Source organism: Beta vulgaris, chromosome 6 (assembly GCF_026745355.1).
Source record: "Beta vulgaris subsp. vulgaris cultivar EL10 chromosome 6, EL10.2, whole genome shotgun sequence".
Taxonomy (NCBI): Eukaryota; Viridiplantae; Streptophyta; class Magnoliopsida; order Caryophyllales; family Amaranthaceae; genus Beta; species Beta vulgaris.
In genome coordinates, this window is record NC_079207.1 from 18,419,380 (window position 1) to 18,443,382 (window position 24,003).

The 24,003-nt window shown below is 36.3% G+C and overlaps 1 protein-coding gene and 1 long non-coding RNA gene across 2 annotated transcripts; both read left to right on the forward strand.

Moving 5' to 3' along the window:
* The first annotated feature begins 3,462 nt into the window (after nt 1-3,462).
* LOC104896068 (RNA cytidine acetyltransferase 1) lies at nt 3,463-22,950 on the forward strand. The gene is made up of 26 exons (XM_010682759.4): nt 3,463-3,676; nt 3,801-3,892; nt 4,493-4,664; nt 4,778-4,900; nt 5,011-5,184; nt 5,284-5,394; nt 5,510-5,643; nt 5,787-5,880; nt 5,962-6,060; nt 7,964-8,100; nt 8,753-8,847; nt 14,166-14,289; nt 14,402-14,489; nt 14,576-14,675; nt 14,786-14,838; nt 15,333-15,509; nt 15,679-15,716; nt 17,430-17,523; nt 17,813-17,992; nt 19,277-19,385; nt 19,467-19,536; nt 19,617-19,764; nt 20,929-21,057; nt 21,850-21,975; nt 22,210-22,275; nt 22,355-22,950. The coding sequence occupies exons 1-26, from the start codon at nt 3,572-3,574 to the stop codon at nt 22,595-22,597; spliced, it is 3,081 nt and encodes a 1,026-aa protein (XP_010681061.2). The 5' UTR covers nt 3,463-3,571; the 3' UTR covers nt 22,598-22,950.
* On the forward strand, nt 8,857-12,374 carry LOC125498169 (uncharacterized). Its single transcript, XR_007274933.2, has 2 exons — nt 8,857-10,105; nt 10,821-12,374. It is a non-coding gene; the product is annotated as an uncharacterized LOC125498169 (long non-coding RNA).
* Nucleotides 22,951-24,003: the final 1,053 nt, after the last annotated feature.

Here is a 24,003-nt window from a genome sequence, read left to right on the forward strand (position 1 = left end):
TTAGGGAGTTGAGGTTTACATATCAACATTTATTTTTGAAAATATAACTTATATTTTCTAAATAATTCATTTTTAGGAATTAAAACTTATAAGGATCTATCATATGTTGATACGTGATCACGAGCCATTTTGCAAAAAAAAAAAAGGGTTTTTCTACGTTATACCCCTGTATTTTTTCAGTTTCTACGTTGTACTCCAACTTTTTAAAAATTCCACACGGTATCCTCAAGCTTACCTTTTGTAATGCATGGTGCCCAAATTGCTGATTATATGTCATTAATTTCATTTATTTTTTAAAATTTATTGGAACTAATTTGACTTATACATAATTTAACCCTTAGAAGGATTATTCGCTAATTAGATTCGTTCCACCAAATTATAAAAAGTAGTCGAAATTAATGACGTATATAAAAGGTAAGGGCATTGTGTATTAAAAAAGGTAAGTTTGAGGGTACTCTATAGAATTTTTAAAATCTTGGGGTACAACGTACAAATTGAAAAACCACAAGGATATAACGTAGAAAAACCCAAAAAAAAAGAAGAGATTTTTCATGCAGCTTGATTTCTTTGCCACATATATGCCATGTCAGTTAAACAGTATTATTAGGGAACTCTTTGAATCTCAACAAGAGAAAAGATAGGCAACAATTAAGCTAAATAAAATTAGGAGCTAATTAGGTGATCAGTTAAACAAGTATATATTGAAAAAATAATATGAGAGAGTATTATACTTATTATTCGAAATAAGTCATAAGTCAAAATCGTATAACATATTTAGTGGCAGATCTAGGATTTTACAACTGATGAGTCACCACCGTCCACAACAAAATGTCAATCAATAATCAATGTATGAATTAAAAACTTCATAAAAAGTTTTTCTCTAGAAGTAATACTTCGATCCAATTTTTCGAGATTTAAACCATATTCATAAAAAAAATGTGTTTTTCATTTAAAAAACATAATAAAATTAAAGTCGAACTAATACAAGATACTCAAAACACGAGTTTTCAAATATAAAACTACAGATTAGCTAATTTCAAGCCAATGGTATATTGGTACCACAACTTGAAGTTTTCACCACACCCATATAAACTTTCTTTTTTTATCAATTAAAACTCAGTAGAATACATTACCTCCTTGCAAATTAACAAAAACCCATCAACAAATTACAAATTAAAATCAATAGAAAAAATATGTGCAAAGTGAATGGAAAAAAGGTAAATGCATATTTTGCAAACAATGGTGTCCAATGGTGCCTAATACATGTGGTGCAAGCACGCAAGATATGGAGGTGAGAGGGATTGTAGGTAGCGGAACAAAAGTGGCTCAATGGTTGAGTACGAGATATGGTCAAATTGTGTGATCTAATCTATCCTTAAATGAAGTAGTAGGCAAAGCGAAAAAATTCAATCAATTTTTTTAAAAGATTAATAATGGATCACGTGATCCGCAATGATATTAACTACATCAACTGCTAAACACACGATTCATAAGCCATTTTCAAAGTAAATAAATAAATCATTTAAAACTTTAAATCACAAGATATATTCTACAATGATTTAGGAAAAACAACATAAAATTTAAATTTATGGAAAAAATTTTCGTACAATTTGCACAGTCTAATAGCAAATTAAAATTTACATTTATGTATATACTTATTTTTTATTCCTAACTAAATTTTATATCATCTATTTGATAGATGAACGAGTTAAATATTTTCACCCCGATTTTAGGGGAAATAACATAAAATCTTAAATTTATAAAAATAAAAAAAATCCCCATGCAGTTGCACGGGTATAAAATTAAAATCATGACTAAGTGGACAGCTACTAGTGGGTGGCTAAATATGATGCATCGATGGTGCAAGAAAGGTAGAGTAAGACTTCCTTAAGTGGTTGCTGAAGGCGGCATATGGCTGAGTGTTATTGGTGGTGCGAATTGTGATTTTATCTTAAACTCTATGGGAAGCAATAGATAGAGCAAATACTATTTCTATCAACTTTTAAAAAAACTATATAGGTGGGTCATGTGATCCACCATGGCATTAACTACATCAGCCTAAATAAAGACACGGGTTACAAGTCAGTTTCTAAAATACTCTCAATACATGATTATGAAATCTTAAATCACAAGTTAATATTCACCACTAATATTTAAATAAGGATGGCAATTGGGCGGGGCGGGTGCGGAGGATGTACCTCCACACCCACACCCGCATAAAATTCCAATCCCCATCCCCACCCCACCACTCATTACGGGGGGGGGGGGGAATTCCAGACCCATCCCCGCCCCACTAGGTATGTATTTATACCCATCCCCGCCCTACCACCCGCATGGGTACCCGCACCCGCTTTATACCCACGTCATACCCACTTCATTCCCACCCCCACCACACGCGTGAGTATCTGCACCCGCTTCGTACCTGCGTCATACCCACATATTTATATTTTACAAGATAAAATTATTAATAATATAAGTATATAAACAAAATTTTATTCATATATATGTGAGGCAGGTAGAGGTGGGTCGGGACGGGCGGGGATGGGGTGGGGATAGCATAAAATCCATATCCGCTCCACCACCCATTGCGGGTACGATTTTAATCCCATCCCCGCCAAACCTAGACCCATCCCCGCCCCACTTGGGCGCGGATGGGGCGGGTCTCCTACTTGACCTGCCCCACTGCCATCTCTAACCACCATGACTTTAGGACAAACTTCTTAAAATTTTCAATTTATAAGACATAACATTTCTCGTGCAGTATGCACGATGCACGATGCACGGGAAGTTACTATTATTTTCGGAAGCAATGTCGGAGAAAAAATATTTATCCCAAGAGTGACACTAATCCCGTCTGACTTCACTAAATTTTCTATCGGATTTGAGAGACGACTATTTCCTTTAATTAATGATTTTTTTTACTATGACCAAAAATAAAAGTCAAGGACAAACCCTGTCTCATGTAGACATGTATATTTCGATACCTATTTTCAGCCATGAACAATTTTATGTTGTCGTTTCCAGAGTTACGAGCAAAAAAGGTCCCAAGATCCTTATGTTGGATGAAGAACATTGTTTGCGTGCAAATACGCCAAATGTAGTTTACAAGGAAGTGTTCGCATACATATAAATTGATTTGGAAATTTCATTTGTAATTTTTATTCATCACCATTCATACTTTATGTTTTATGATTTTGTGTAATATGGGAAGTTCAGTCAATGTTATTATATAACTTTCTTTAAATATGTAATAGAACAATAAATACTTCCATACATAATATTAGTGTGTAGATTAAAAAGAAACGAAAAGAATACTAATTACTCTCATGCTTCCCAAAAATTACTTTAATGCTACCCCTACACTTCTATTTTGGCAGCACAAAACTTCCTTGTTTACAGTTAAAAAAATCTTCTTTTTAGTTTCCAATCACTACAGCCTACAGGGAGCACATAGCTCTTCCTGGTCTAGTGTGCATATACTTATTTACGCACTTTTCCCCTTAAACCCTAAACCCTTCTTTTTTTTCTTCTTCTAACCCTCTAGTCTCTCCTGCAACCTTGAAGCAAAAAAATGAGGAAGAAGGTAGATGAACGCATCAGAAGCTTGATTGAAAATGGCGTCAACACCAGACATCGTTCTATGTTTGTCATTATTGGTGACAAGTCTCGCGACCAGGCACTTGCTCCCCCATTTTTCTCTCTCTAATTTCATCTGCAATCATTTCTTTTACTATAAAAACATCAATTTTACACTACATTTGATTGCTGAAATGTTAATTTTCATTGTTGAATTTTCGCAGATTGTTAATCTTCACTATATGCTTAGTAAAGCAGTGGTTAAGGCTAGACCTTCTGTTCTTTGGTGCTATAGAGACAAGCTTGAACTCAGTAGGTAAGATTTATCAAACTACTTCTATGTTTTAATTACTTATGTATTCATTATTTTAAAAAGCCCATTTTTTGTAATTGCCCTTCTTTGTTTGACAATCAGTAAGCTTTAAATTTGAAATTCATAAAAACGAGAATATTTCAATGGGTGCTTACATATTCATGGTTGCTGAATTTGTCAATGTTCTTTCTTCGATTCTGTATGCATAAATAGACAGTGTTCAAATACCTGGGGATTCCGTATGAATTGAACTTAGGTATTTCTTAATTTACCAGAACTTGTCTCAATCAATTTGGGACTTTTTAAGGTTAATAGTTGCTCTTGTTTTATTCAACGATAAATCTGATAAATGACCACTAAATATCAAGAAGCATTGTTTTCTGTCTCCCTCCCAAAAAATAAATAAATAAGAAACAATAAATAGGATACTTGAAGGCTGGCAATGGCGGCACAGTAACTTTTGTTCTTTTCCATACATAGAGTGTGTAGATTGACTAATTCTGCATATTGTATAACTGAACTGTGCTGTGTGAAGTTTTACACAAAGTATATTTATTTTTTGAGATGTGTTCTATCGTGACCTTTCTATTGTTTTATCTGCAGTCACAAGAAAAAACGTGCCAAGCAGGTGAAGAAATTAATGCAAAGAGGACTTCTAGATCCTGAGAAGGTTGATCCTTTTTCTCTTTTTATCGAGAGTGGAGGAATAACATACTGCTTGTACAAAGACTCAGAGAGGGTGCTTGGTAATACCTTTGGCATGTGCATACTACAGGTAGATCATTTTTCCTATTGCTTGGCCTAAAATATCTCCCTATTGTATTCTAGTGATTTCTTGAAGCAAAAAACCTTTATGACTGTCTAAGTTCTTTGTATGGCTGATTAAAGGATTTTGAAGCACTGACACCAAATCTTCTGGCAAGAACCATAGAAACTGTTGAGGGTGGAGGAATAATTATATTGCTCCTGCGTTCTCTTTCTTCGCTAACAAGTTTGTGCACCATGGTTATGGTATAAGTTACTTGCTTCTAAGTTTGTTTTCTCTCAATCGATGCCATTGTTATTATTTCCCTTTTCATGCATATTTGCTTGTTAATTCTCGGTTGATGTATCGAGTTCAGGATGTTCATGAGAGATTTCGCACAGAATCCCATTCTGAGGCTGCTGGCCGCTTCAATGAACGTTTTTTATTATCAATTGCTTCCTGCAAATCATGTGTGGTTATGGATGATGAGCTAAATATTTTACCTATTTCATCCCATATAAAGTCAATTATGCCTGTTCCTGCTAAAGAGGTATCTTTTATAATCGTTCTATATTGAGCCTTGAGCATCTTTTCGAGGCAGCCTGCCGGATTTAGGGTAAGCCTAAATTAAAATATTGGGTTTTTTTAGGACTCTGAAGGTCTTTCGGAGGCTGAGCGTGATTTAAAGAATTTGAAAGAGGAACTCGTTGAGGACTTTCCTGTTGGTCCTTTGATAAAGAAATGTTGCACCTTAGATCAGGTATAGTAAAATGGGATGCAAAAAGTGATATTCCTTATCTCCAATTGGCTTTCCCGATGTGGCTATTGACTGTTTAGAAGTTTAAGTGCCCATTTTTTTGTTATTGTGTACACAGGGAAAAGCAGTCATTACTTTTCTTGATGCCATCTTAGATAAGACTCTGCGTAGTACTATCGCTCTACTTGCTGCTCGTGGCCGTGGTAAATCAGCAGCACTTGGTTTGGCAGTTGCTGGAGCTATTGCTGCCGGGTAGTACTTGCAATCTTTTCCTTATTCCTCCCCCTCTCTCTTTAAAGTAGCAAGGTGGAAGAGAATGGAATTAGATGTTAATGTGTGTTTAGTTTGTAATAATAATTAATGCAGATTTTGATTGCTGAAGTTCTTCTTTGCAGGTATTCTAATATCTTTGTAACTGCACCAAGTCCCGAAAATCTGAAGACCTTGTTTGAATTTGTCCACAAGGGACTTGATTCATTGGAGTACAAGGTTTGAATCTTTTCTCAAGCTTAAAACGACCTATATGCATGTTGCAGGTTTATGATTTTGCAAATTACACTTCGTTTGCAGGAACATATTGATTATGATGTGGTGAAAAGCTCTAATCCTGAGTTTAAGAAAGCAACCGTGCGGATCAACATCTACAAGCAACATAGACAAACAATCCAGGTTTGGAGATGGGATGGATATTTCAAACTTGTTTGTAATTTTAAGTTATCGGCCTGTATATTGGCAAGCATCCTTTCAAGTTCCAACTCCAATGCTGCTTTTTGTCGCAGTAATTGTTCATGTTTGAACCTTTGCTGATGAGAATAGAACTTTTATACAGTTTAGGTAATGAATCATACTTTGACCTCTTGCGGCCTAGAAGAGATGCTTTTATCTTCTCAGCATTGACTTGTCAATTTAGGGATGGCAATGGGTCGGATCTGGGGCGGGTCCACAAGATCAAGACCCAAACCTAAACCTAAAGTTTTGAAGTGGACCCAGATTGCCCATATCCACTAGGTCTAAAAGACCTGCAGGGTCTAGGGAGTCCTTGGTCCAAGATGGGCCTTTAAGATACTTTTTTTTTATTGTCAATATCCTTAGGGTGGTTTCAATCATTATCTTAACCGATATATATCTAACCTCTTCTGATGGTAGAGATAAATCTTGAAAAGTGTGGATGTCTCATACTACTATGTCCTGGTAAGACCTTTATGCTTTGCAGATTATTTATGAGAGGAAGGTAATAATGACATCGGGGATAGTGAAGAAAATCGTGGATGGCCACGTTTGTGGTATCGGTTGCGATGACACGGAAGCGGTTTGTAACGGACGAATGGAGCGGAACGCGGTCAAGGCGGTACAGAGCCACTGCGTCATATCAACATATTTTTAACCTCAACTTTGAATTGAAGTTTAACAAGTAATCCTTCAACATAAAAAACTATCATATGCTTGGGTCATATATATATATATTACGTAAGTGGTAAAATATGAGTGCTTTATCCTATTATACATATAAATAAACGCTAACTCATAATCTCATATACACTATCCAACTTTAAAGCCTAAGCCACGTTCTTCTCCCTTATTTGGTGTGTGCACATCGTTTTTCTAATTGCGATCTATGTTTCCATTTATCTTTCTTGGCCGATTCTGATAAGTAATGGACCCAAAGAAAAGAACGTTCTAAAGTGGCGAGTTAGTGTTACGTAAGACATCACGGTGAGAAGGCCATGATTTTTATCATGGCGTTACATAATGACGTTATCCATGAACGGCCGAGTATTTATCTGTGCTAGGGGGTGGTCTATGTGAAGGCTGGAAAAGGCTCATACAAGACAAATATATGGTGTAACCTGTAAGGCATCTTGAGAATGTCACCAGGGGTACCTTTTTGCATACTTTAAAGTTTAAACTGCTTTATTCTATAAGAAATCTGTGCTCCTCTTATCCGTGGTATTGTGACAGTAGTTTCATGGAGTTCGATATGGACAATCAAAAGAGAAATTTGAAAATGTTATACTTACGTTGCCAGTCAAATTATGCTGTGAACCCCTGTCATGACTTGATATCTCTTAGAAATCTTTGTAAGGTAATTGATTAAAGGCGTTTGGGATAGAAATGGGGGAAATATGTTGCTCGTTAGGTCTAACATGAATACGACTCTGCATGGGGCAGCTTGTGGATCTGGGATCTTAATCAATCAATAACATGGATTATTGAGAGGTATAACTCTCATGTGTGCTAGACTGTTGCTGGCTCATACCTCTTTTGAATTGTTGAAAGGCAATTCCATCCATGTGGGTGGTGCCAGCTGTTAAACATGAACACGCGTCATCAGCTGGTGACTTTGGATTTTCCATGTACATTTTTTATGGGGAAGTTTTGTAAGTCCTAGCAATTAGTTGAAGTTGAGATTTGACCTTCTGCGGTTTCTTATTGTTTCTGACTATGTATGCACCTGCATGCGCACATTATCTTAAAATGTATTTCTTTAGTTGTGCGTTTGATTTAGTAATTGTGAACCTTTCTGTGTGCAATTTTTTACTCTTGACTATGGAAAGCCCTTTTGTGGTTACAGTATATACAACCACATGAACATGCGAAGCTGTCTCAAGTTGAGCTTTTGGTGGTTGATGAAGCAGCAGCTATTCCGTTGCCTGTTGTGAAATCTCTTTTAGGGCCATACCTTGTCTTCATTTCTTCGACAGTAAATGGGTATGATATTGATTCTTGTTATAAAATGTCAGAAAGAAAATAGATACTCCTCCATTGATTATTTTGGTTCTGTGTGCTATTCCCTTCTTGAGATCTGAAGGAATAATATCTACTGCGTTGATCTGCATCTTACAATTCCTTTCCTTTCTACATTGTTAGTCTTTTCGGAAGATAACATATTTTTGTCATTAAGCTCTGTCACTTTTGCTAAAAGTGCCATTGAACCTTCTATCTTTCTCACTCATGCCACTGCTGTTTTAAATAGCTCAAAATTGGGCTAGCCGCTAGCATATGGATTAGCATAAAGATGCCACCTGGTTTTACTAATAACTCCGTGTTTTATGAGATCTGTTGTGTATTTTTATGTTCATTTTTTTTATTTGTGGCACGGGACCTCAAACAAAAAAAAACATTGTATGCGGTACTTTAGGGACTGTTACAAAATTTAATGGCACTAAGAGCTTTAAGCTCATTGTCTTGGCATGTTCCTCAATTTGATAGTCTGAGAATGTTATTTCAGCTAGGTGTATTAGTGCACATTTTCTTCTGTAGCACTGTTAAATAGGATTAGACTCAAAAAAGTTTTTGCTAATAATTTCTTTCCATCAGGATCTTCCTCTCTTTTCATCGTTTCTTTCGTTTCTCAATACAGTTATGAAGGTACTGGTAGATCGTTATCGCTGAAGCTTCTGCAGCAACTGGAAGAGCAAAGTCAGATATCTAAGAATCTAGACAGTTCTCTTTCTGGTAAGTGCTATGTTTTGTGGGTCGATTGACGGATTTGAAATTCAAAATTTGTTACTTTGCAAGATCAACAATAAGTATTCTCCTCATTTGAGTTAGCACTCACAAAGGCCATGTTTGGTAAATGGCTTTTTCATTTGCTTTTCAATTTGGTCAAACAACCAAAAAAAGTGTTTGGTTATTGGCTTTTTGGTTGGTTGAAAAGCTGGCTTTTAAGCCAAAATGAAAAAGCTGCCTGAAGCAGCTTTTGGATTGGCTTTTGGCTTATTGGCCCACAAACTCTCTAATAAACAGCCAACAACCACAATTAATTTTGCCAAACACTTTTGCAAACAATTGGCTTGAACATCCAACTCAAAAAGCCAATACATACATTCAATGCTTACAGCCAGTCAAACAAGCCAACTAAACCAGCCAAAAGCCAACAGCCAACATCCGATTGCCAAACAACCCCAAACAATTAGGTACATTGCCCCTCAAAGTTAAGATATCGGAATGATCTGGTACATCAACCCTTGTTTTGCTCATTTTAATCTTGTCTAACTTTGCTACCTTTCTATTAAATAGTGGTATCCCTTGGATTATGTATTAGAAATCTAGAATGGAAAGATCCATTTGGTTGAGGTCAATCTAGATTGTTGTTTAAGGCAGTGTAACATAATTTGCTACATAATTCGCTTTTTTGGTTCACGGTCCGCCCAAAATGGGCCAAAAATAGGCCAAAACCAATCATAAGTCGCTTTTTTTGGATAGCAATTTGCGGGAGATCAGGGAATTATGTTTCACTGGTTCAAGGTCAATCTTGATTACTGTTCAAGTAAGTGAATTTACATCAATTTAACACGATCATGTAATAGTCACTTCTCATTCTCCTCATCTCGAACATGGTAAGTTTGAGCTAAATGTGTTATAACTTGTTTGCAAGATGCACTTCAGAAATGATGTATTATTAGGTGTTTCTTAATCAATAATTATAACGTGATGACAATAGCGAATTTCTGGTTTTGTCTTATGTGTGAAAGGATCTTCCGGTGGCAGTTTTTCAATCCTGAGAAACTCCTAGAGTATTCTTCTGTACAGAGGGAGGGGGGGGGGGAATACATCAGTTTAACCTGAGTTGCAGGTTGAACCTGACCAGTGAATTGATTTTGCATATCAAAACTAAGGTATAGTTTTACCAATGCTTAGACCACTAATTGCCTTCTACTTCTGCCCCCCCCAATATTAAAGTAACTTAGATGTAGGCCTAGGGTTCAAGTTAGTTTTATCCTGGGAAGCTCGGACTCGGCCATCACCCCCGCCGCACCGGTGTCGACACGACACGACGCGGGTGCCGACACGAAATCCGGGTCGGACCTTTGGGGGAGAAAGTGGACTCGGCACCCATGCTTTTGCAGAGAGAGAAGAGAGAAAGAGAAGAGAGAAGAGAGAGAAACTTTGGTGTTCTGGGCAAGGGTAAATGAACGGTCAAGCATTAATGGTTACAACTTACAACTCATTTATTTCTTTTGCACTTTTACAGCTTGCACCTTATTCCTTTCTTTTGATTTTTTTATTCTACCAATAACTGATTCTTTCCTTTTCTTTTTCTTTTGCACGTGTACAGCTTGCACCCTATTCCTTTCTTTTTATTTTTTTATTCTACCCAATCACTGATTCTTTCCTTTTCTTTTTTAAAAAAATCCTTATGCTCTCTTTCTTTGCAGTAACTTTATACTTTTTGCTGATTTCCTAAGCACTAAGCAGCATGTTATCAAGATTACTCTTTTTTTTCAAGAAATTAAATACTAAAAAAATAATTATAAAAAACTAAAAATATACTTCGAATACAAATAAATTCAATATTTTTCATTGGTTGCCGTGTCCCCGTGTCCATATTCAAAATTTGGACACTTAACAAACGAGTCCGCGAGTCTTTGAGTTTAGAATTTCCCGTGCCCGACCCTCGGACCCATACCCGAGTCCGAGCATCCTAGGTTTTATCTAATCCTTCCTCTACTCAATGAAGTATTAGTGTGAATTACATTCTGGAAATTGCAAATACAATTGATAGGAGGTATGTGGTATCTGGTACACTTATGGAATAGTGTAGCACAACTTGTTAGTGATTTACTTTTCAGAACATGTTTAGTGATTTACCTAGGTAATACTGGTTCAGAGCAAAAACCCTAAGGCCTAGTCTGCAACTCTGAAACACTGATTGACAGATATTAAGTACTAAAACTTAAAGAGTTGTAAGTGCAACTGAAGAGAGTTGGAGTTGGCTCCTGGATTGGTGAGCAAAACGTGTAGGGTTTGCTTTGGGTATTTTTCCACTCATGTCAGCTCTTTTTGTTGTTTAGGCCGTGTGATGGTTCATGACCCAAGGGTTTGAGAGTATATCAATTCTAAACACTTGTAGTATTTCCTGATATTTCAAAAATATATATCCTAATGGTAACTATTAAAGCTTTGTAGCATGTTAAACTATCTAAGTTTTTTTGCAACAATTTTTATTTTGATAAGATGACTATTGATGGAAGGAGGAAATGTAAATATAGGTATAATAAACTCAATAAACGGAGAGGAGAAAGTTTAATCTTATCAAAGTAAAGAATGTGTTAATCTTGAATGCCTTATGATAATTGATTTGTCGGGTGGCACACTCAATCATATATGCACAAGTAATAATAACGCGGAAATAACACAAGAAACAACAAGGATCACACAAGTAGATTAATTGTGGAAACCCGAGAATCGGGAGGAAAACCACGAAACGGTGCACTACGACTTTCAATGATGTGTATGATATGGTGAATTACAAGGCTTCCAAGATCTCCCCCCATCTAACCTAATCAACCTAGAACCTGGGTCTTGGAGATCCGAGTCCGTAATTGTGTTACCCGAACACCTCACATCTTGGCTTTTTCTCTCTCCACCACTCCTAGTATTTCTATCTCATGGCTTATATTTATAGTTATGGATGGCAATGGGCCGGATAGGGGGCGGGTCTGATTAGACGTTGACCCGCATCCGGTTTTTTTAATCGAGCCAGACCCGACCCAAACCCACTGGGTCTGAAAAAATTAGACCCAGACCCGATGGGTTTAGCAGGTCTCGGGTCCAAAATGTGTCCAAAACAGGTCCTGAATACATTTCTATAGTTTTTCTTTTATCACACAATGATCCGTATATATAGTATTTCTTTCAACATTTCATGTACTTTTTTAATTTCAAGAAAATAGCAACGAATACTTTTGCACCTAAACTAAGTCAACCATTCACATATTACGAACTCGGCAACTACTTCACTACTGCGAACAAAAACTAACTATTTCAATTTAAACAAAGTCATTCATATAATCAATTATCAGACAACTATTTCAAGCTTCTAACAAAATTATAAATCTTTTACGTAAACTGAGTTATGCTAAAATATCCAATATTTTCAAATGTTTACAATATAATCATAAAATCACAACTTTGCATTACTAACTAGTGAAAATTTTAACTATTGAAATACTGAACATTTGATAAGTAACTACTGAAAACTTAAGCTAAAAAAGAAATGAAAAAAGAAATTAACTTCTACTGGCCAGCTGAGTTCTGACGAGTACGGCAACGGCGAGGACAACCTAAGTACTAACCCGCGACGCCGTGATGGGGCAAGCGAGGAGGCGATGGGAAAGTGATGCGGGTAAGACCGGCAAGTAGTTGCTGGCTTCTGCTTAGAGCAGTGTAATTTTTTAAAAAATAATTATAAATGGTCCTTGGGTCGGATCTGGGACGGGTCTGGGTCAGAGATTATTGGACCTGGACTTGACCCTTGAGTTCTTAGGCCCAGACCCGGACCCATTAGGTCTAAAATAAGTAGACCACCTGCAAAAATTGGTTTGGTCCAACCTGGTCCAGGCTGGGTCCCAGACCCACTGCCCTTCCAATTTATAGCCAACTAGAAATAATAGAATCCTACTAGGAATTAATAACCTAATACTAGATAGAATTTAATACATGTCAAATTATTTCTACTTCCCTAAATAGAACTCTACTAGTATTAGGCAATTACAATCCTTGACATACTTTGACACTAGCCAGATCATGAAAGAACTCCATATCCCTACATGGTTCACCTGGAGTAGGTCAGGTTCTTTGTCTGGAATTCGGCGTAGAGTGGAAAATGGTATAGAGTGGGTGTGGGGAAGTGGGAGTGGGAAGAGAACATCAAGATCTTCCTGTAGTCATTTTTAATTTAGCTTTGTAAAAATTATAAAAGAATAATATGATGGAAGTATATTGCAAAGATAAACCTGAAAAATATGATTTATGATTTTTATGTATCATATCATAAGAGATATAGTGGTCAAATAACAAATTCAGGAAGTGTGCTACTGTGCTATGTGCCTGCCTTCTATAAAGAAATTGAGGGGTATAATGCATTATCCCTATTTTTTAGCATCTAGCTTCCGATGTTCAGTTTCCATACTTCGTACTAAATCGAATCACATTTACTATTCAACACTGTGAAGTATACTACGGTTTGCCTCTGATTATTTTCAGTTTCTTAACTGATGTAACTCGTGGTGATTCCTCCTTTTATTTGGTTGATAAAGGCGGGGGAAATTTTCTAATGGTTAAAGATAACAAATCTTGCAAAGCTTTAGAAAATGCACGAATAAATCTTACTTATGTGAAATCTTTTAAATTTCAAGATCACCTGTATCAAATCTTCTTAATTCTGATTGGAAGGGCATGCTCAAGAGTCATGACTTTGCTATTTATTGATTTGCAGTTTCTGCTTGTCTAAATGCTAACATGATTTAGTATTTGTAGCTTTTCTATCCTCCTACCATGTAAAGGCATTGGAGCTCTTGTTTTGCCCACTTGATGCGGAAGTTTCTTATTTTTTGTTCCTACTCCGTCCCTTGCAGCTTGACTTTTGTGTTTGGCTCTAAGGATGATTATATGTGAATAAACTACATGGTAATGGATAAGAGAGAAGAAGTAAGAGAATGCTTTGATAGAGAGAGTAGGAATGCAATAAGGACTTTGAGTTTCCCTCTATGTGTGTGCATTAGCTGGAGGATGGCTTATAAGAATATAATTCAGTCTAGAAGTTATAATGTAATCGATAAAATCTGCTGCAAAACTTAAAACTACTCACACTGTTCCCTAATATATCTATTGAATTTTTATTTGTGACATGGGTATAGGACCATTATTCTAGCAGAATGCTAAATGGTCTAAGCTACTGCACCAATGCTTCATGGAACATGTTTGTTCTAAGTCATAGGAACCGCATCCTCTATTCATGGTACTAATTTTCTGCTTTTCTTTCACTGCAGGTCGTCTTTTCAAGAAGATAGAATTAAATGAATCTATCAGATATGCCTCTGGTGACCCTATTGAGCGTTGGCTTAACGAGTTGCTCTGTTTGGATGTTGCAAATTATATTCCCAATATCACTAGGTTAACTTATGTCACACGTCAATTAGATATTATTCAATCTTTGGTTATTTACTGGTTGTCCTTCCCTCGTAAATTACATGTAATTACTGGTTCTATTCTGTCTTTCAACCAGGTTGCCTCCTCCCAACGAATGTGACCTCTACTATGTTAATCGTGACACACTTTTCTCATATCACAAAGATAGTGAGCTATTCCTACAGGTGAATACTTGTTGGACCTGACTTTCTGTGTAAATTGCTAGGTATTGTATTGCCCTTTTAGATATTCACGTGTATTAGACCTGCAGAGGATGATGGCTTTATATGTTGCATCTCACTACAAAAATTCCCCAAACGACCTGCAACTCATGGCTGATGCTCCAGCACATCACCTTTTTGTGCTGCTCGGTATGTTTGTGATTTATCTTAACGAGATTTCTTAGTATTGGATGGATTGGTGGTTTCCAGTTGCTTTTTTTGAGGTTAAGTGATAAATTATGACTGCATTGTTTGTGCAGGCCCTGTTGACGAGTCAAAGAACCATCTTCCTGATATATTGTGTGTAATTCAGGTTTGAATAATCTGTCATTTACTTTAGTTGCTTCAGATTTATTTACTTTTTCAAGTTTGTGGTTCGGTATTGTTGTTTCCTAGTTGTATGAACTACTTAGTGCATATGTAGCTGTTCACTATTTACCAAAAAAAAAGAAGCTGGCTCTCGTCCAAGGTGACATAGTCCCTAAAGTGGTTCCTAACATTGTCTCCTGTCATAAATTTTCTAAAGTGGTAGCTGTAGCAAAGACAAACTTTATCTTCAAAAGGTGTAGTTTGTAAAGGAAGGAGGTGAAGTTAAGTAGCTAACAACTCTACTTAGTTATGATATCATGCAGTCTTTATTCTTTCTTGAAAAGTTGACGTGCTGATGAATTTAGTGACTGACACTGCTTGAGCATATCAGTTAGACGTATCAAGTTTCTGTACTCTGCTGAAGGACATAACATCTATACTATCTTCTTTTGATATCCACATACTGTTTGCTTATCAGAAATTTAAATTTTATTGCAGGTTGCTCTTGAAGGACAAATCTCTCAAAGATCTGCTATAAGAAGTTTAGATGACGGCCACTCGCCTCATGGAGATCAAATTCCATGGAAATTCTGTGAGCAATTCCGAGACACAGTTTTCCCCAGCCTCTCTGGTGCACGGATTGTGCGAATAGCCACTCATCCTAGTGCCATGCGGGTAACTGTTTTTTTTTTTTCTTGTTATTGAATATTGATTGCTTTGGTTTAGTTAATCAACAATTCTGAGTCGCTGAGGTTGTCACCATTTTTTGTTTTCTCCTTTTTTTCTGCTTTGAAGGATTGACCTTGTCACTGAATTGATGCCTTTTTTTTTTTTTGTCCTGCAGCTTGGATATGGTTCAGTTGCTGTGGAGCTGTTGGCAAGGTATAGACACCCTAATGAATTTTTTGTCAGCAAGGCCTATATATAATATGTACATGTGCAGCATGCTTGTTAAAATGTTCCAATTTTCTAAGGCTGTTCAGATAGGGTGAAAGAAACCTCCACACTTGCTTTGGTCTTTGTTCATGATTCTGTAAGCATCCCATCAGAAGAGCAATTTCAGACCAAGGGTTTTGGTTCGCTCTCCTTAAATGAATAAGTCGGATTTGATATCAGATTCCTTGCACTGAATTTCATCTATAAGTTGTTTAGAGAAACTGCAGGGTGAAACTAAATGATCTGCTTGCTCACAATTTCTTCGTCACTTGTTATCTTATTGCTCTATAATTTTAATTTATCTGTTTGTGATAACCATTATCCTAGGGATTACTCTTCTTGTCTTCTTAATATACCCTTCTGATTGGAAGCTTACAAAATATTTTTAATTTATTGTATCGAAGAGTAGAGTAATAGAGTATACAGAATGCAATTTTAATTCGTGTAGACTGCAAGGTTTTGAAAATGGTAATATCTATTTCTAAACCATTCCTTTTGCCCTTTCCTGTACCTTATAGATGCACCAGCACTTCTTAGTGACTGGCTGATACTGTTAAAATTAGATTGATCCAGGATAGTTAGAGCTTGTTATTCCGTATGTCTTGAACTGTTCCATCAACACTCTACTAGCAGAAGTGACATGCTACTCGAATGACATGGCATATTGAAAGGTGAAAGGCTTTAGAAGAGGCTCGAATGGCCCTGTTTTATGACCATTTTCATAAGAACCAGAATATTTCCTGGTGACTTAAGCTAAGCAATCTTTGTCGATCTGTAACTGAGGGTAGAGTATGGGATGTGAGCAATGATAATACGAAATATAGTAGATTGAAAACGCGAGAGGTGTTATAAACTTGGCCAAGAGAGCTTGGCATCCTGATGTCTGATACCTCCATAGAATGATATTGTGATAAAAGATTGATGCAGCTGTCTCTATCTAGATAACATGAAGAAACCTCGCAAATCCTTGGACGTGCTACAAACTAATATGTTTCTTCTTTTTGTTGTAAAATTGTTTATTCTATGGTCACTTGAGGTTATTACTTCTATTTTATGCTACTAGAAAAGTAGGGGTACGACAATTAAATCTTGGTCTTGACTCTTTATAAGAGTAGAAGAATTAGTTACCTTTCACATGGATAGGTTGGTAGATGACATGGAATTGTTACTTACAACTTTCTCGAATGGACCCTTCAGTTCTAGTTATATTTTTGAATCTAGTTTTTCTTTATAGGTGATAGAGTCCGTGCAACTTGGGTTGCTATAAAAGGACGTGCTTCCTTGGTTCTTTTATTATCACTACGTATAGTTAGTGCACAAATGTTGAGGCAATGGAAATAGTAGAGACAGGTGAGAGACAAGTGGTCTCCAAATACCATGTAAAAAAAGTAGATATGTGGGAGGGAAAATGTTATGGAAAATGAATATGTAGTGAGTGATAAGAGAATGGTGGAAGTATTAGATGTCTGATTGACTATTCTTGATTTTTTTAATTTATTTTGGCATCCTTGTTAGCTTAGACGCGTTATAGCTTATTTGAAGATTGAAATCGGGAATGATCAAGTCTATGGCTCTGGATCATACATTCACAATGAATCTTTTTTGCTTTTTCCACACTGTACATCCATATCATGCTGTTTTTATGTGGCTGACCTTCAGGTACTTTGAAGGACAGTTGACTTCCATTTCTGAAACAGATGATGAAGACGATGTTGACAAGCCACCTGTCAGTATTGTTCAAGCAGCCGAAAAGGTGAAGTCTCTAGTGCATGTTTTGTATCATTTCATCTTGTTTAAGAAGTGGTGATGCCCGTAAAGTTATGGTCTTGCACAATGAAGTGTAATTCATCTATGTTGTTGCAGTTGAGTATGAATTGTGGTGGCTAGTTTGGATTTACTAGATACACTGACCTCTTTTTTGCATATGCCTCTGTTTAATGGAGTGATTGTGTTTCTTTTAGTGAATGCCATGTGTAAGATTTGTTCTTCCATGTTGCTATTACAATCTTACTTACCAAGTGATAATTCTTCACATTGTGCAGGTCTCATTGCTAGAAGAAAATATTAAACCCAAAACAGACCTTCCTCCTTTACTTGTGCATCCTCGTGAAAGACGTCCTGAGAAACTGCATTACATTGGTGTGTCCTTTGGGCTCACACTAGACCTTTTCCGGTTTTGGAGGAAGCACAAATTCGTTCCATTCTATATTGGCCAAATTGCAGTTAGTGTTTCCAACCTTGATCTTTGTATGAGTGGTTTTTCAACATGTTTTATGTATGTTATATATATAAATCCAGCTTCTATTGTAACTGTTGGCTCATTTATCTGTAAATAAATAACTTTGGGAACATGATATTTCAAAAATCCGACATTCCCTTTCTACAAGAACTTTAATTTGCACTTCTAAAGGATTTCTAGGTGTAGCACCTTGAAAATTTTGTATTCAATATGATTCAAGTTTTGGGATTCTGAACACTATAGGAACATTGATGAAAAATGTTTTCAAAATATCGACAGGCTTTAATGCTTAGAATTCAGTTTTTTGTGTCGTAAACTATGGTTACTATTCATCGATATGAGATAAGGCTGTGTATTGCACAAATATTGCTGCCATCGGGAAAAAAGGACGGCTTTTATTGAGCAAAAGAATTTGTTTTGCCACCGCGTAAAAAGTAATGTCCAGCTCGTATTAACAAAAAGAGCTGAAGCAAGGGTTTATGCACAATAGTTTTAATATGTTAAAATTTATTTGATTATGATTAGCAGTGGCATGCCTCTTTTTAAAGATCAATAAAAATGAATACACACACACACACAAACACACACACACACACACACACTTATGTACATTTTCCGTTTTCTATGATTCTATTCTACATCAAATTTTCATATTGCAATTTTTTTTTACTCAAACCACAAAGTTGTTATTGGTGAAACAAAAATTATGTTCATGGAAGTCAAAACTTCAGTATATATCTATCAGGAAATGAAAAATAAGCCTGTGAAGTAAATATGAAACAAATTCTGCTTTCATTTCCATATTGGTTAATTTGAATACATAATTAAGAATGAAGCTGAAATTGAGATCTCCTTTAAGGGGAAAGACATCAAATATCTGGAGATTAGGTTAAGGGAGTGGATTAATAACCGATTGATATATCTTCTTGTTTATAACATATTATGTTCATAAGGCTAAGACCCATTTTCTGAAATGGATGTTGAACTTAAATATATTGATTGGTAGGATGCTATACTACAGGCCTACAACCATGATCTAACCATCTTGCTCGATAGAATTTCTATGTTACTTTTTCTGTTCCTTGGTGAACCTAATCTGCTTCTCTGCACAGTAAGGTTATAAAAAGAAAGTGAGAAAAGCCCATTAGACTTACAGTAGCTTGGTAAATGCTCTTTGTTCTTTTTACATTGTTCAAAAGTTTACTCCTTCCTTTTGCTAATGGCATTTTGTTTGTTGTTTGTGGATGTCATTTGTGTGATGGATCAGAATGCCGTGACTGGAGAACACACTTGTATGGTTCTGAAGCCATTACATAGTGATGATATTGAAGTTGATAAATCTGATCAATGTGGATTTTTGGGTCCATTTTATAGAGGTGAGCTAGTCTTCTATGTAAGGAGAGTGTTCTTTCTTCAGTGCGTTGGAATTGTTCTCACTTTGATTGGTATTTACTTAGATTTCAAGCAAAGGTTTAGTAGGCTACTCGGCTCCAGTTTTCGTTCCATGGAGTACAAACTTGCAATGAGGTTAGTTAATAAAATCAACAGCTTACGTATTAACTAGACCACTTAGTTTCTGATTTGCTCTTGCCTGTCTTTTTTTGTAGTATCTTGGATCCGAAAATCAACTTTGTAGTGTCAGATACAGGAGAGTCGAAGTTGGAGAGGTTCTTGAAGTCGATACAGGAATATATATCACCTCATGACATGAAGAGACTGCAAGCTTACACAGACAATCTTGCCGATTTTCATCTGGTATTTTTTTTTTGGGAAGGATTTCTCGGTGAAGGATCTAGTTTGTTTGTAATTGAGATTTGGGAATTATATTGTGGTTATGTATCGTCATAAAAACTGCTGCAATTGTTTCAATTTTTGAGGCCTTGGGTTAGAGCACTTCAAGTCTTCAAGAAACAGAAGTATAGTGATCTCACTTAGTAGGTTCAGACTAAGAAGCTTAGCCTGGTAATTTTTCATGCAGTCTTCCTTCTAGCCTCCCCCCCCCCCCCTTTTCTCTGTCTCTCTCTCTCTCTCTCTCTAAAGATGAAGACTTGTCTATCTTAGAGTAGCAAAGAAGCATCGTGTTAAGGTCATATGTCGATTGTCTGGGTTTCAATTGAGGGGTTTAGGGGGGAAGGTTGAGTCTTCTTCATAGTTCAATTGCTTCATCTCAGTGAAGAGAAGATATTTTTTGAAATTAGGTAGTTTATGTTTTTGATAGCAAAGACTTAGACAGGGTGTGAGTAAGTCAAAATGAATATGGAGCTCAACAAGATTCTTTAAGGACACTTGTTGAGATGTTGGATTTCGGAATCATATTAAAGATGGCATCTTAGCTCGTTGGCAATGGTAAAATGTTTTTTGATTCTCATGTTCTGGAAGCCTCTTTAGTCGGTAGATGAATCTTGACAGGCTATGTTGCCTGCATCAACATCGGGTTATAACCATTCCAAGGCCCACGAACAGTGCAGAGCCGAGCTCTTATTCTGGACTGAGATTTCAAATAAGAACCATTTGATTTCTCAAAAGAGCTAAATCCACCTTTTTGTACAACGTTTGTATCTTTGTCTGGCAAAATGTTTGGTGACTCATTAACTAATGGTTCGAATTATAATTTTAATAGAATTCCATGTAGTATGTCTATTAGGAAGCTTACTGGTAGTGTTTAGTACTTTAGTATGTACACCTGAACGAAAATTTTCACTGAAGTACAAAAATGTCAAAGATCACACAGTCTGTCACTAGTTTTTATAATATTAATGTGATATTCCTGTTCCTGGTGTTTATATGTCATATGCTCGATTTCATTTACCTTTTTTTTTCCTGACATGCTTGTACTAGTATATGTAAAATTTCTTGAATGACTGCATCTTAAGCTGAATAGAGTGTCATCTGGATTGGTTTCTCTTATTGTTTTTGCAGATCCTTGACCTTGTTCCTGTGATCTCACATTTGTACTTCCAAGAGAGGGTCCCAGTTACAATGTCATATGCCCAAGCATCAGTTCTGCTCTGCATTGGCTTGCAGAACCAGAACATCTCATATATCGAGGTTCCATCTCTAAGTTTGGCTAACTAATACATGGGAGTGTCACCCCCCCCCCCCCTCTTCCTCTTTTGGTCGTCATTGTAAGGCTTTTGTATATGGAGATCTGGAGTCAAGTATTAAGCTTTTGTCCTTTCCCCCCCTTTTATACATTTGGGGGGGGGGGGGGAGGGGTCCCCCTTGGCATCTCTTTAATACATAAATTTACGATTTTTATGATTATAAGCATCACATGTCAGGGGTAAAAGGGTTATTTTGTACTTGATGTCTCCTGTTTTGCTTTTTCTAACAGCTGCATCCATTGGAACTTAAAAATCACAACCTCAAGGACGCTGCACTATTATAAATAAATAAATTTGTCTTAAAGTACTATAGGTTCTTGGTTTCTAACAACGGTCTCTTGATATTTCATTCTTTCTATTACAAGTATTAAGGCTATCTTTGGTGCCTACTGAGTACTGCCTATTGATGAAGTTGAAGTAGATGAAGAGTATTCGTTGAGGCTTATACTCCCTCCATTTCACAAAAAATTACTCGCTTTTTTTTCTATATTGAGACATGAGGCCTACTATTACTTTTTACTTTAATACTCACATCTCCATACTTTGCAAGTGTCTCCCTCCCCTTAACCCTACCTTGTCCATTTCTCCCAGCAGTTTTTCCCGTATTTTTTTGATTCTTGTGAAAGATTAGTGAGCAACTTTTTCAGAAACGGAGTTATTATTCATCCTACTGTTGTAAGTAAATTCCTAGATGCCCAAGATTTGCTGTTAATGCATCATGTATGTCATTCTTCAGGGGCAGATGAAATTAGAAAGACAGCAGATATTGTCTTTGTTCATTAAAGTGATGAAAAAGTTCCACAAATACCTCTACGGTGTTGCATCCAAGGAAATTGAATCAACCCTACCCCGACTAAAGGAAGTAAGTCCGACAAAATGCTGAGTTTCTGTCCATAGAATTCGAAATAAGATGGTCCCGATTTGTCTTTTTACTTTCTCCTAATACATATGCTCTATCTTGCTTATCCATCGTATTTAATGTAGTGTATGGTTAAAAGCTTAAAGCTGAGACTGATTTTGTCAGCAATCTGACTACTTCCTGAATGCTTTAAGATTGTGAAATGTGATGAACTCTTGATCAATGCCTGTTTTACAGAGAGTGATGGAGCCTCACGATATAACATTGGAAGAGGATCTAAATGACGCAGCAAAGAAAGTGAAGGTAGTCTGAGTAAAGCTATGAATAACTCTCCGTTTCCATTATTTATTAATGTTTGCACTAAGATGGGAAGCTGTATCAGGATGACATGAAGGCCAAGGCTGAGGGGTTGGACCCTCAGTTGCTTCAACAGTTTGCCGTGGAAGCTGATTTTGAGAAAGTCCTTAACAATGGTGGGGCGAAGATGCCATCTAGTGGCTTAATCAGTGTAAAATCTAGCAAAAGTAAGCCAGAGAAGCAGAGCAAGGTTGGCAGCAGTAAGCATGAGAAGAAAAGGGGTAAAGATGAGCGTGGGAACAAGTCTAACAAAAAGAGGAAATCATAAATTGGAGTCAAGGGGATAAGGTACACAAGAGAAGAAAGGGTATAAGCTTGCCTCAGTGTTGAAAGGTGTTGAAGAATCCTGAAGATGGAGAAAGAAGCTCCCTTGAGTGTAGTTGCTGTATTACTCGGAAGGGTCATTCAGTTGCTTCTTTCTGCAAGCTGCCATCTAGGGCTGCAAAATTTTGTCTCCTATGGTGTTACCACTTGGCTATAGAGTTTTTGGAGCAATAGACTTTTATAGGGAGGAGATAGTTCTATTGAAAGATTGTCATGCATGATACAATTTGATTACTTGTGATTTATGAATGCATTTGCCTTTGGAATGATGAAGGTGGTAAATTTGTTTCTTCTGCTTCTCTTGTGTTCGTCCTTGCTCTCAAGTAAAGATGGCACTTGCTTTGGCCGATCAACTCTCCACGAAAATCTATAACATGAAATGGGCTAGCTAGGCACAACATAACACGATACAATGTGTGATGGCTATGGTTGTGCTTGGGTTGCATTTGTGTATGGTAAAGCGTGACAACATGAGAGGTGAACTTCCAACAAACCCTTCAAAATTATGATATAGATTACAAAAAGGTATTAAAAAGAAAATAGTTGATCACTTTTTGTATTATCTCCATTACTCATTCTTTGTGTGAGAGAGGGAAGTATTTAGAGTTTATTTAAGTGGGATTTATATACTAGGGAAAGTATAAGTTTTTAACGTAAAGTTGATCAAGCTAAGAACAAATAATTAAGAATTTGTGCTTATGACCTTGAGCTCATGAATTGAAATCTCTTTAGGGTCAATGTTATGATGAAATGCTTATACGATCCTGTATGCTACTCTTCAGATTTTTGGAAATCAAATTAGACCAAGAGTAACCTAGTGTTAGGATTTTTGGAGTAAATTTGTTAGTATATATTTTATTCTTGATAAAGTTTTATTTTTTTTTGCTAAATGTTGTCCAAACAAACTTTCATTAGATAGGGTATCTATAGTAAAACAATATAATATACTTATATATAATTGGGTCACCCTTTTTCTCACAAAAACAAATAATAATACTTTTGAACTCAATAGCAATGGTACACCAAATAAAAAAATGAACTCACAAAGAACTAAGAACTTTTAGATATAGGATACAGAGGAAGTAATTTATTAACCCCTCTAAGTTACTATAATAAATTTCAATGCTAGCACAAAGCAAAAGATTTGTTCATCTTACTTACCTTACTTCTTTTCACAACGAATTGAGAACTTTTTGATATAGGATAGAGGAAGTAATTTATTAACCCTCCTAAATTACTATAATAAATTTCAATGCTAGCACAAAGCAAAAGATTTTCTCATCTTACTTACCTTACTTCTTTTTTTGGGATGTTTGGTTGAGATAATTGGAGCGAAATGGTATGAGATTG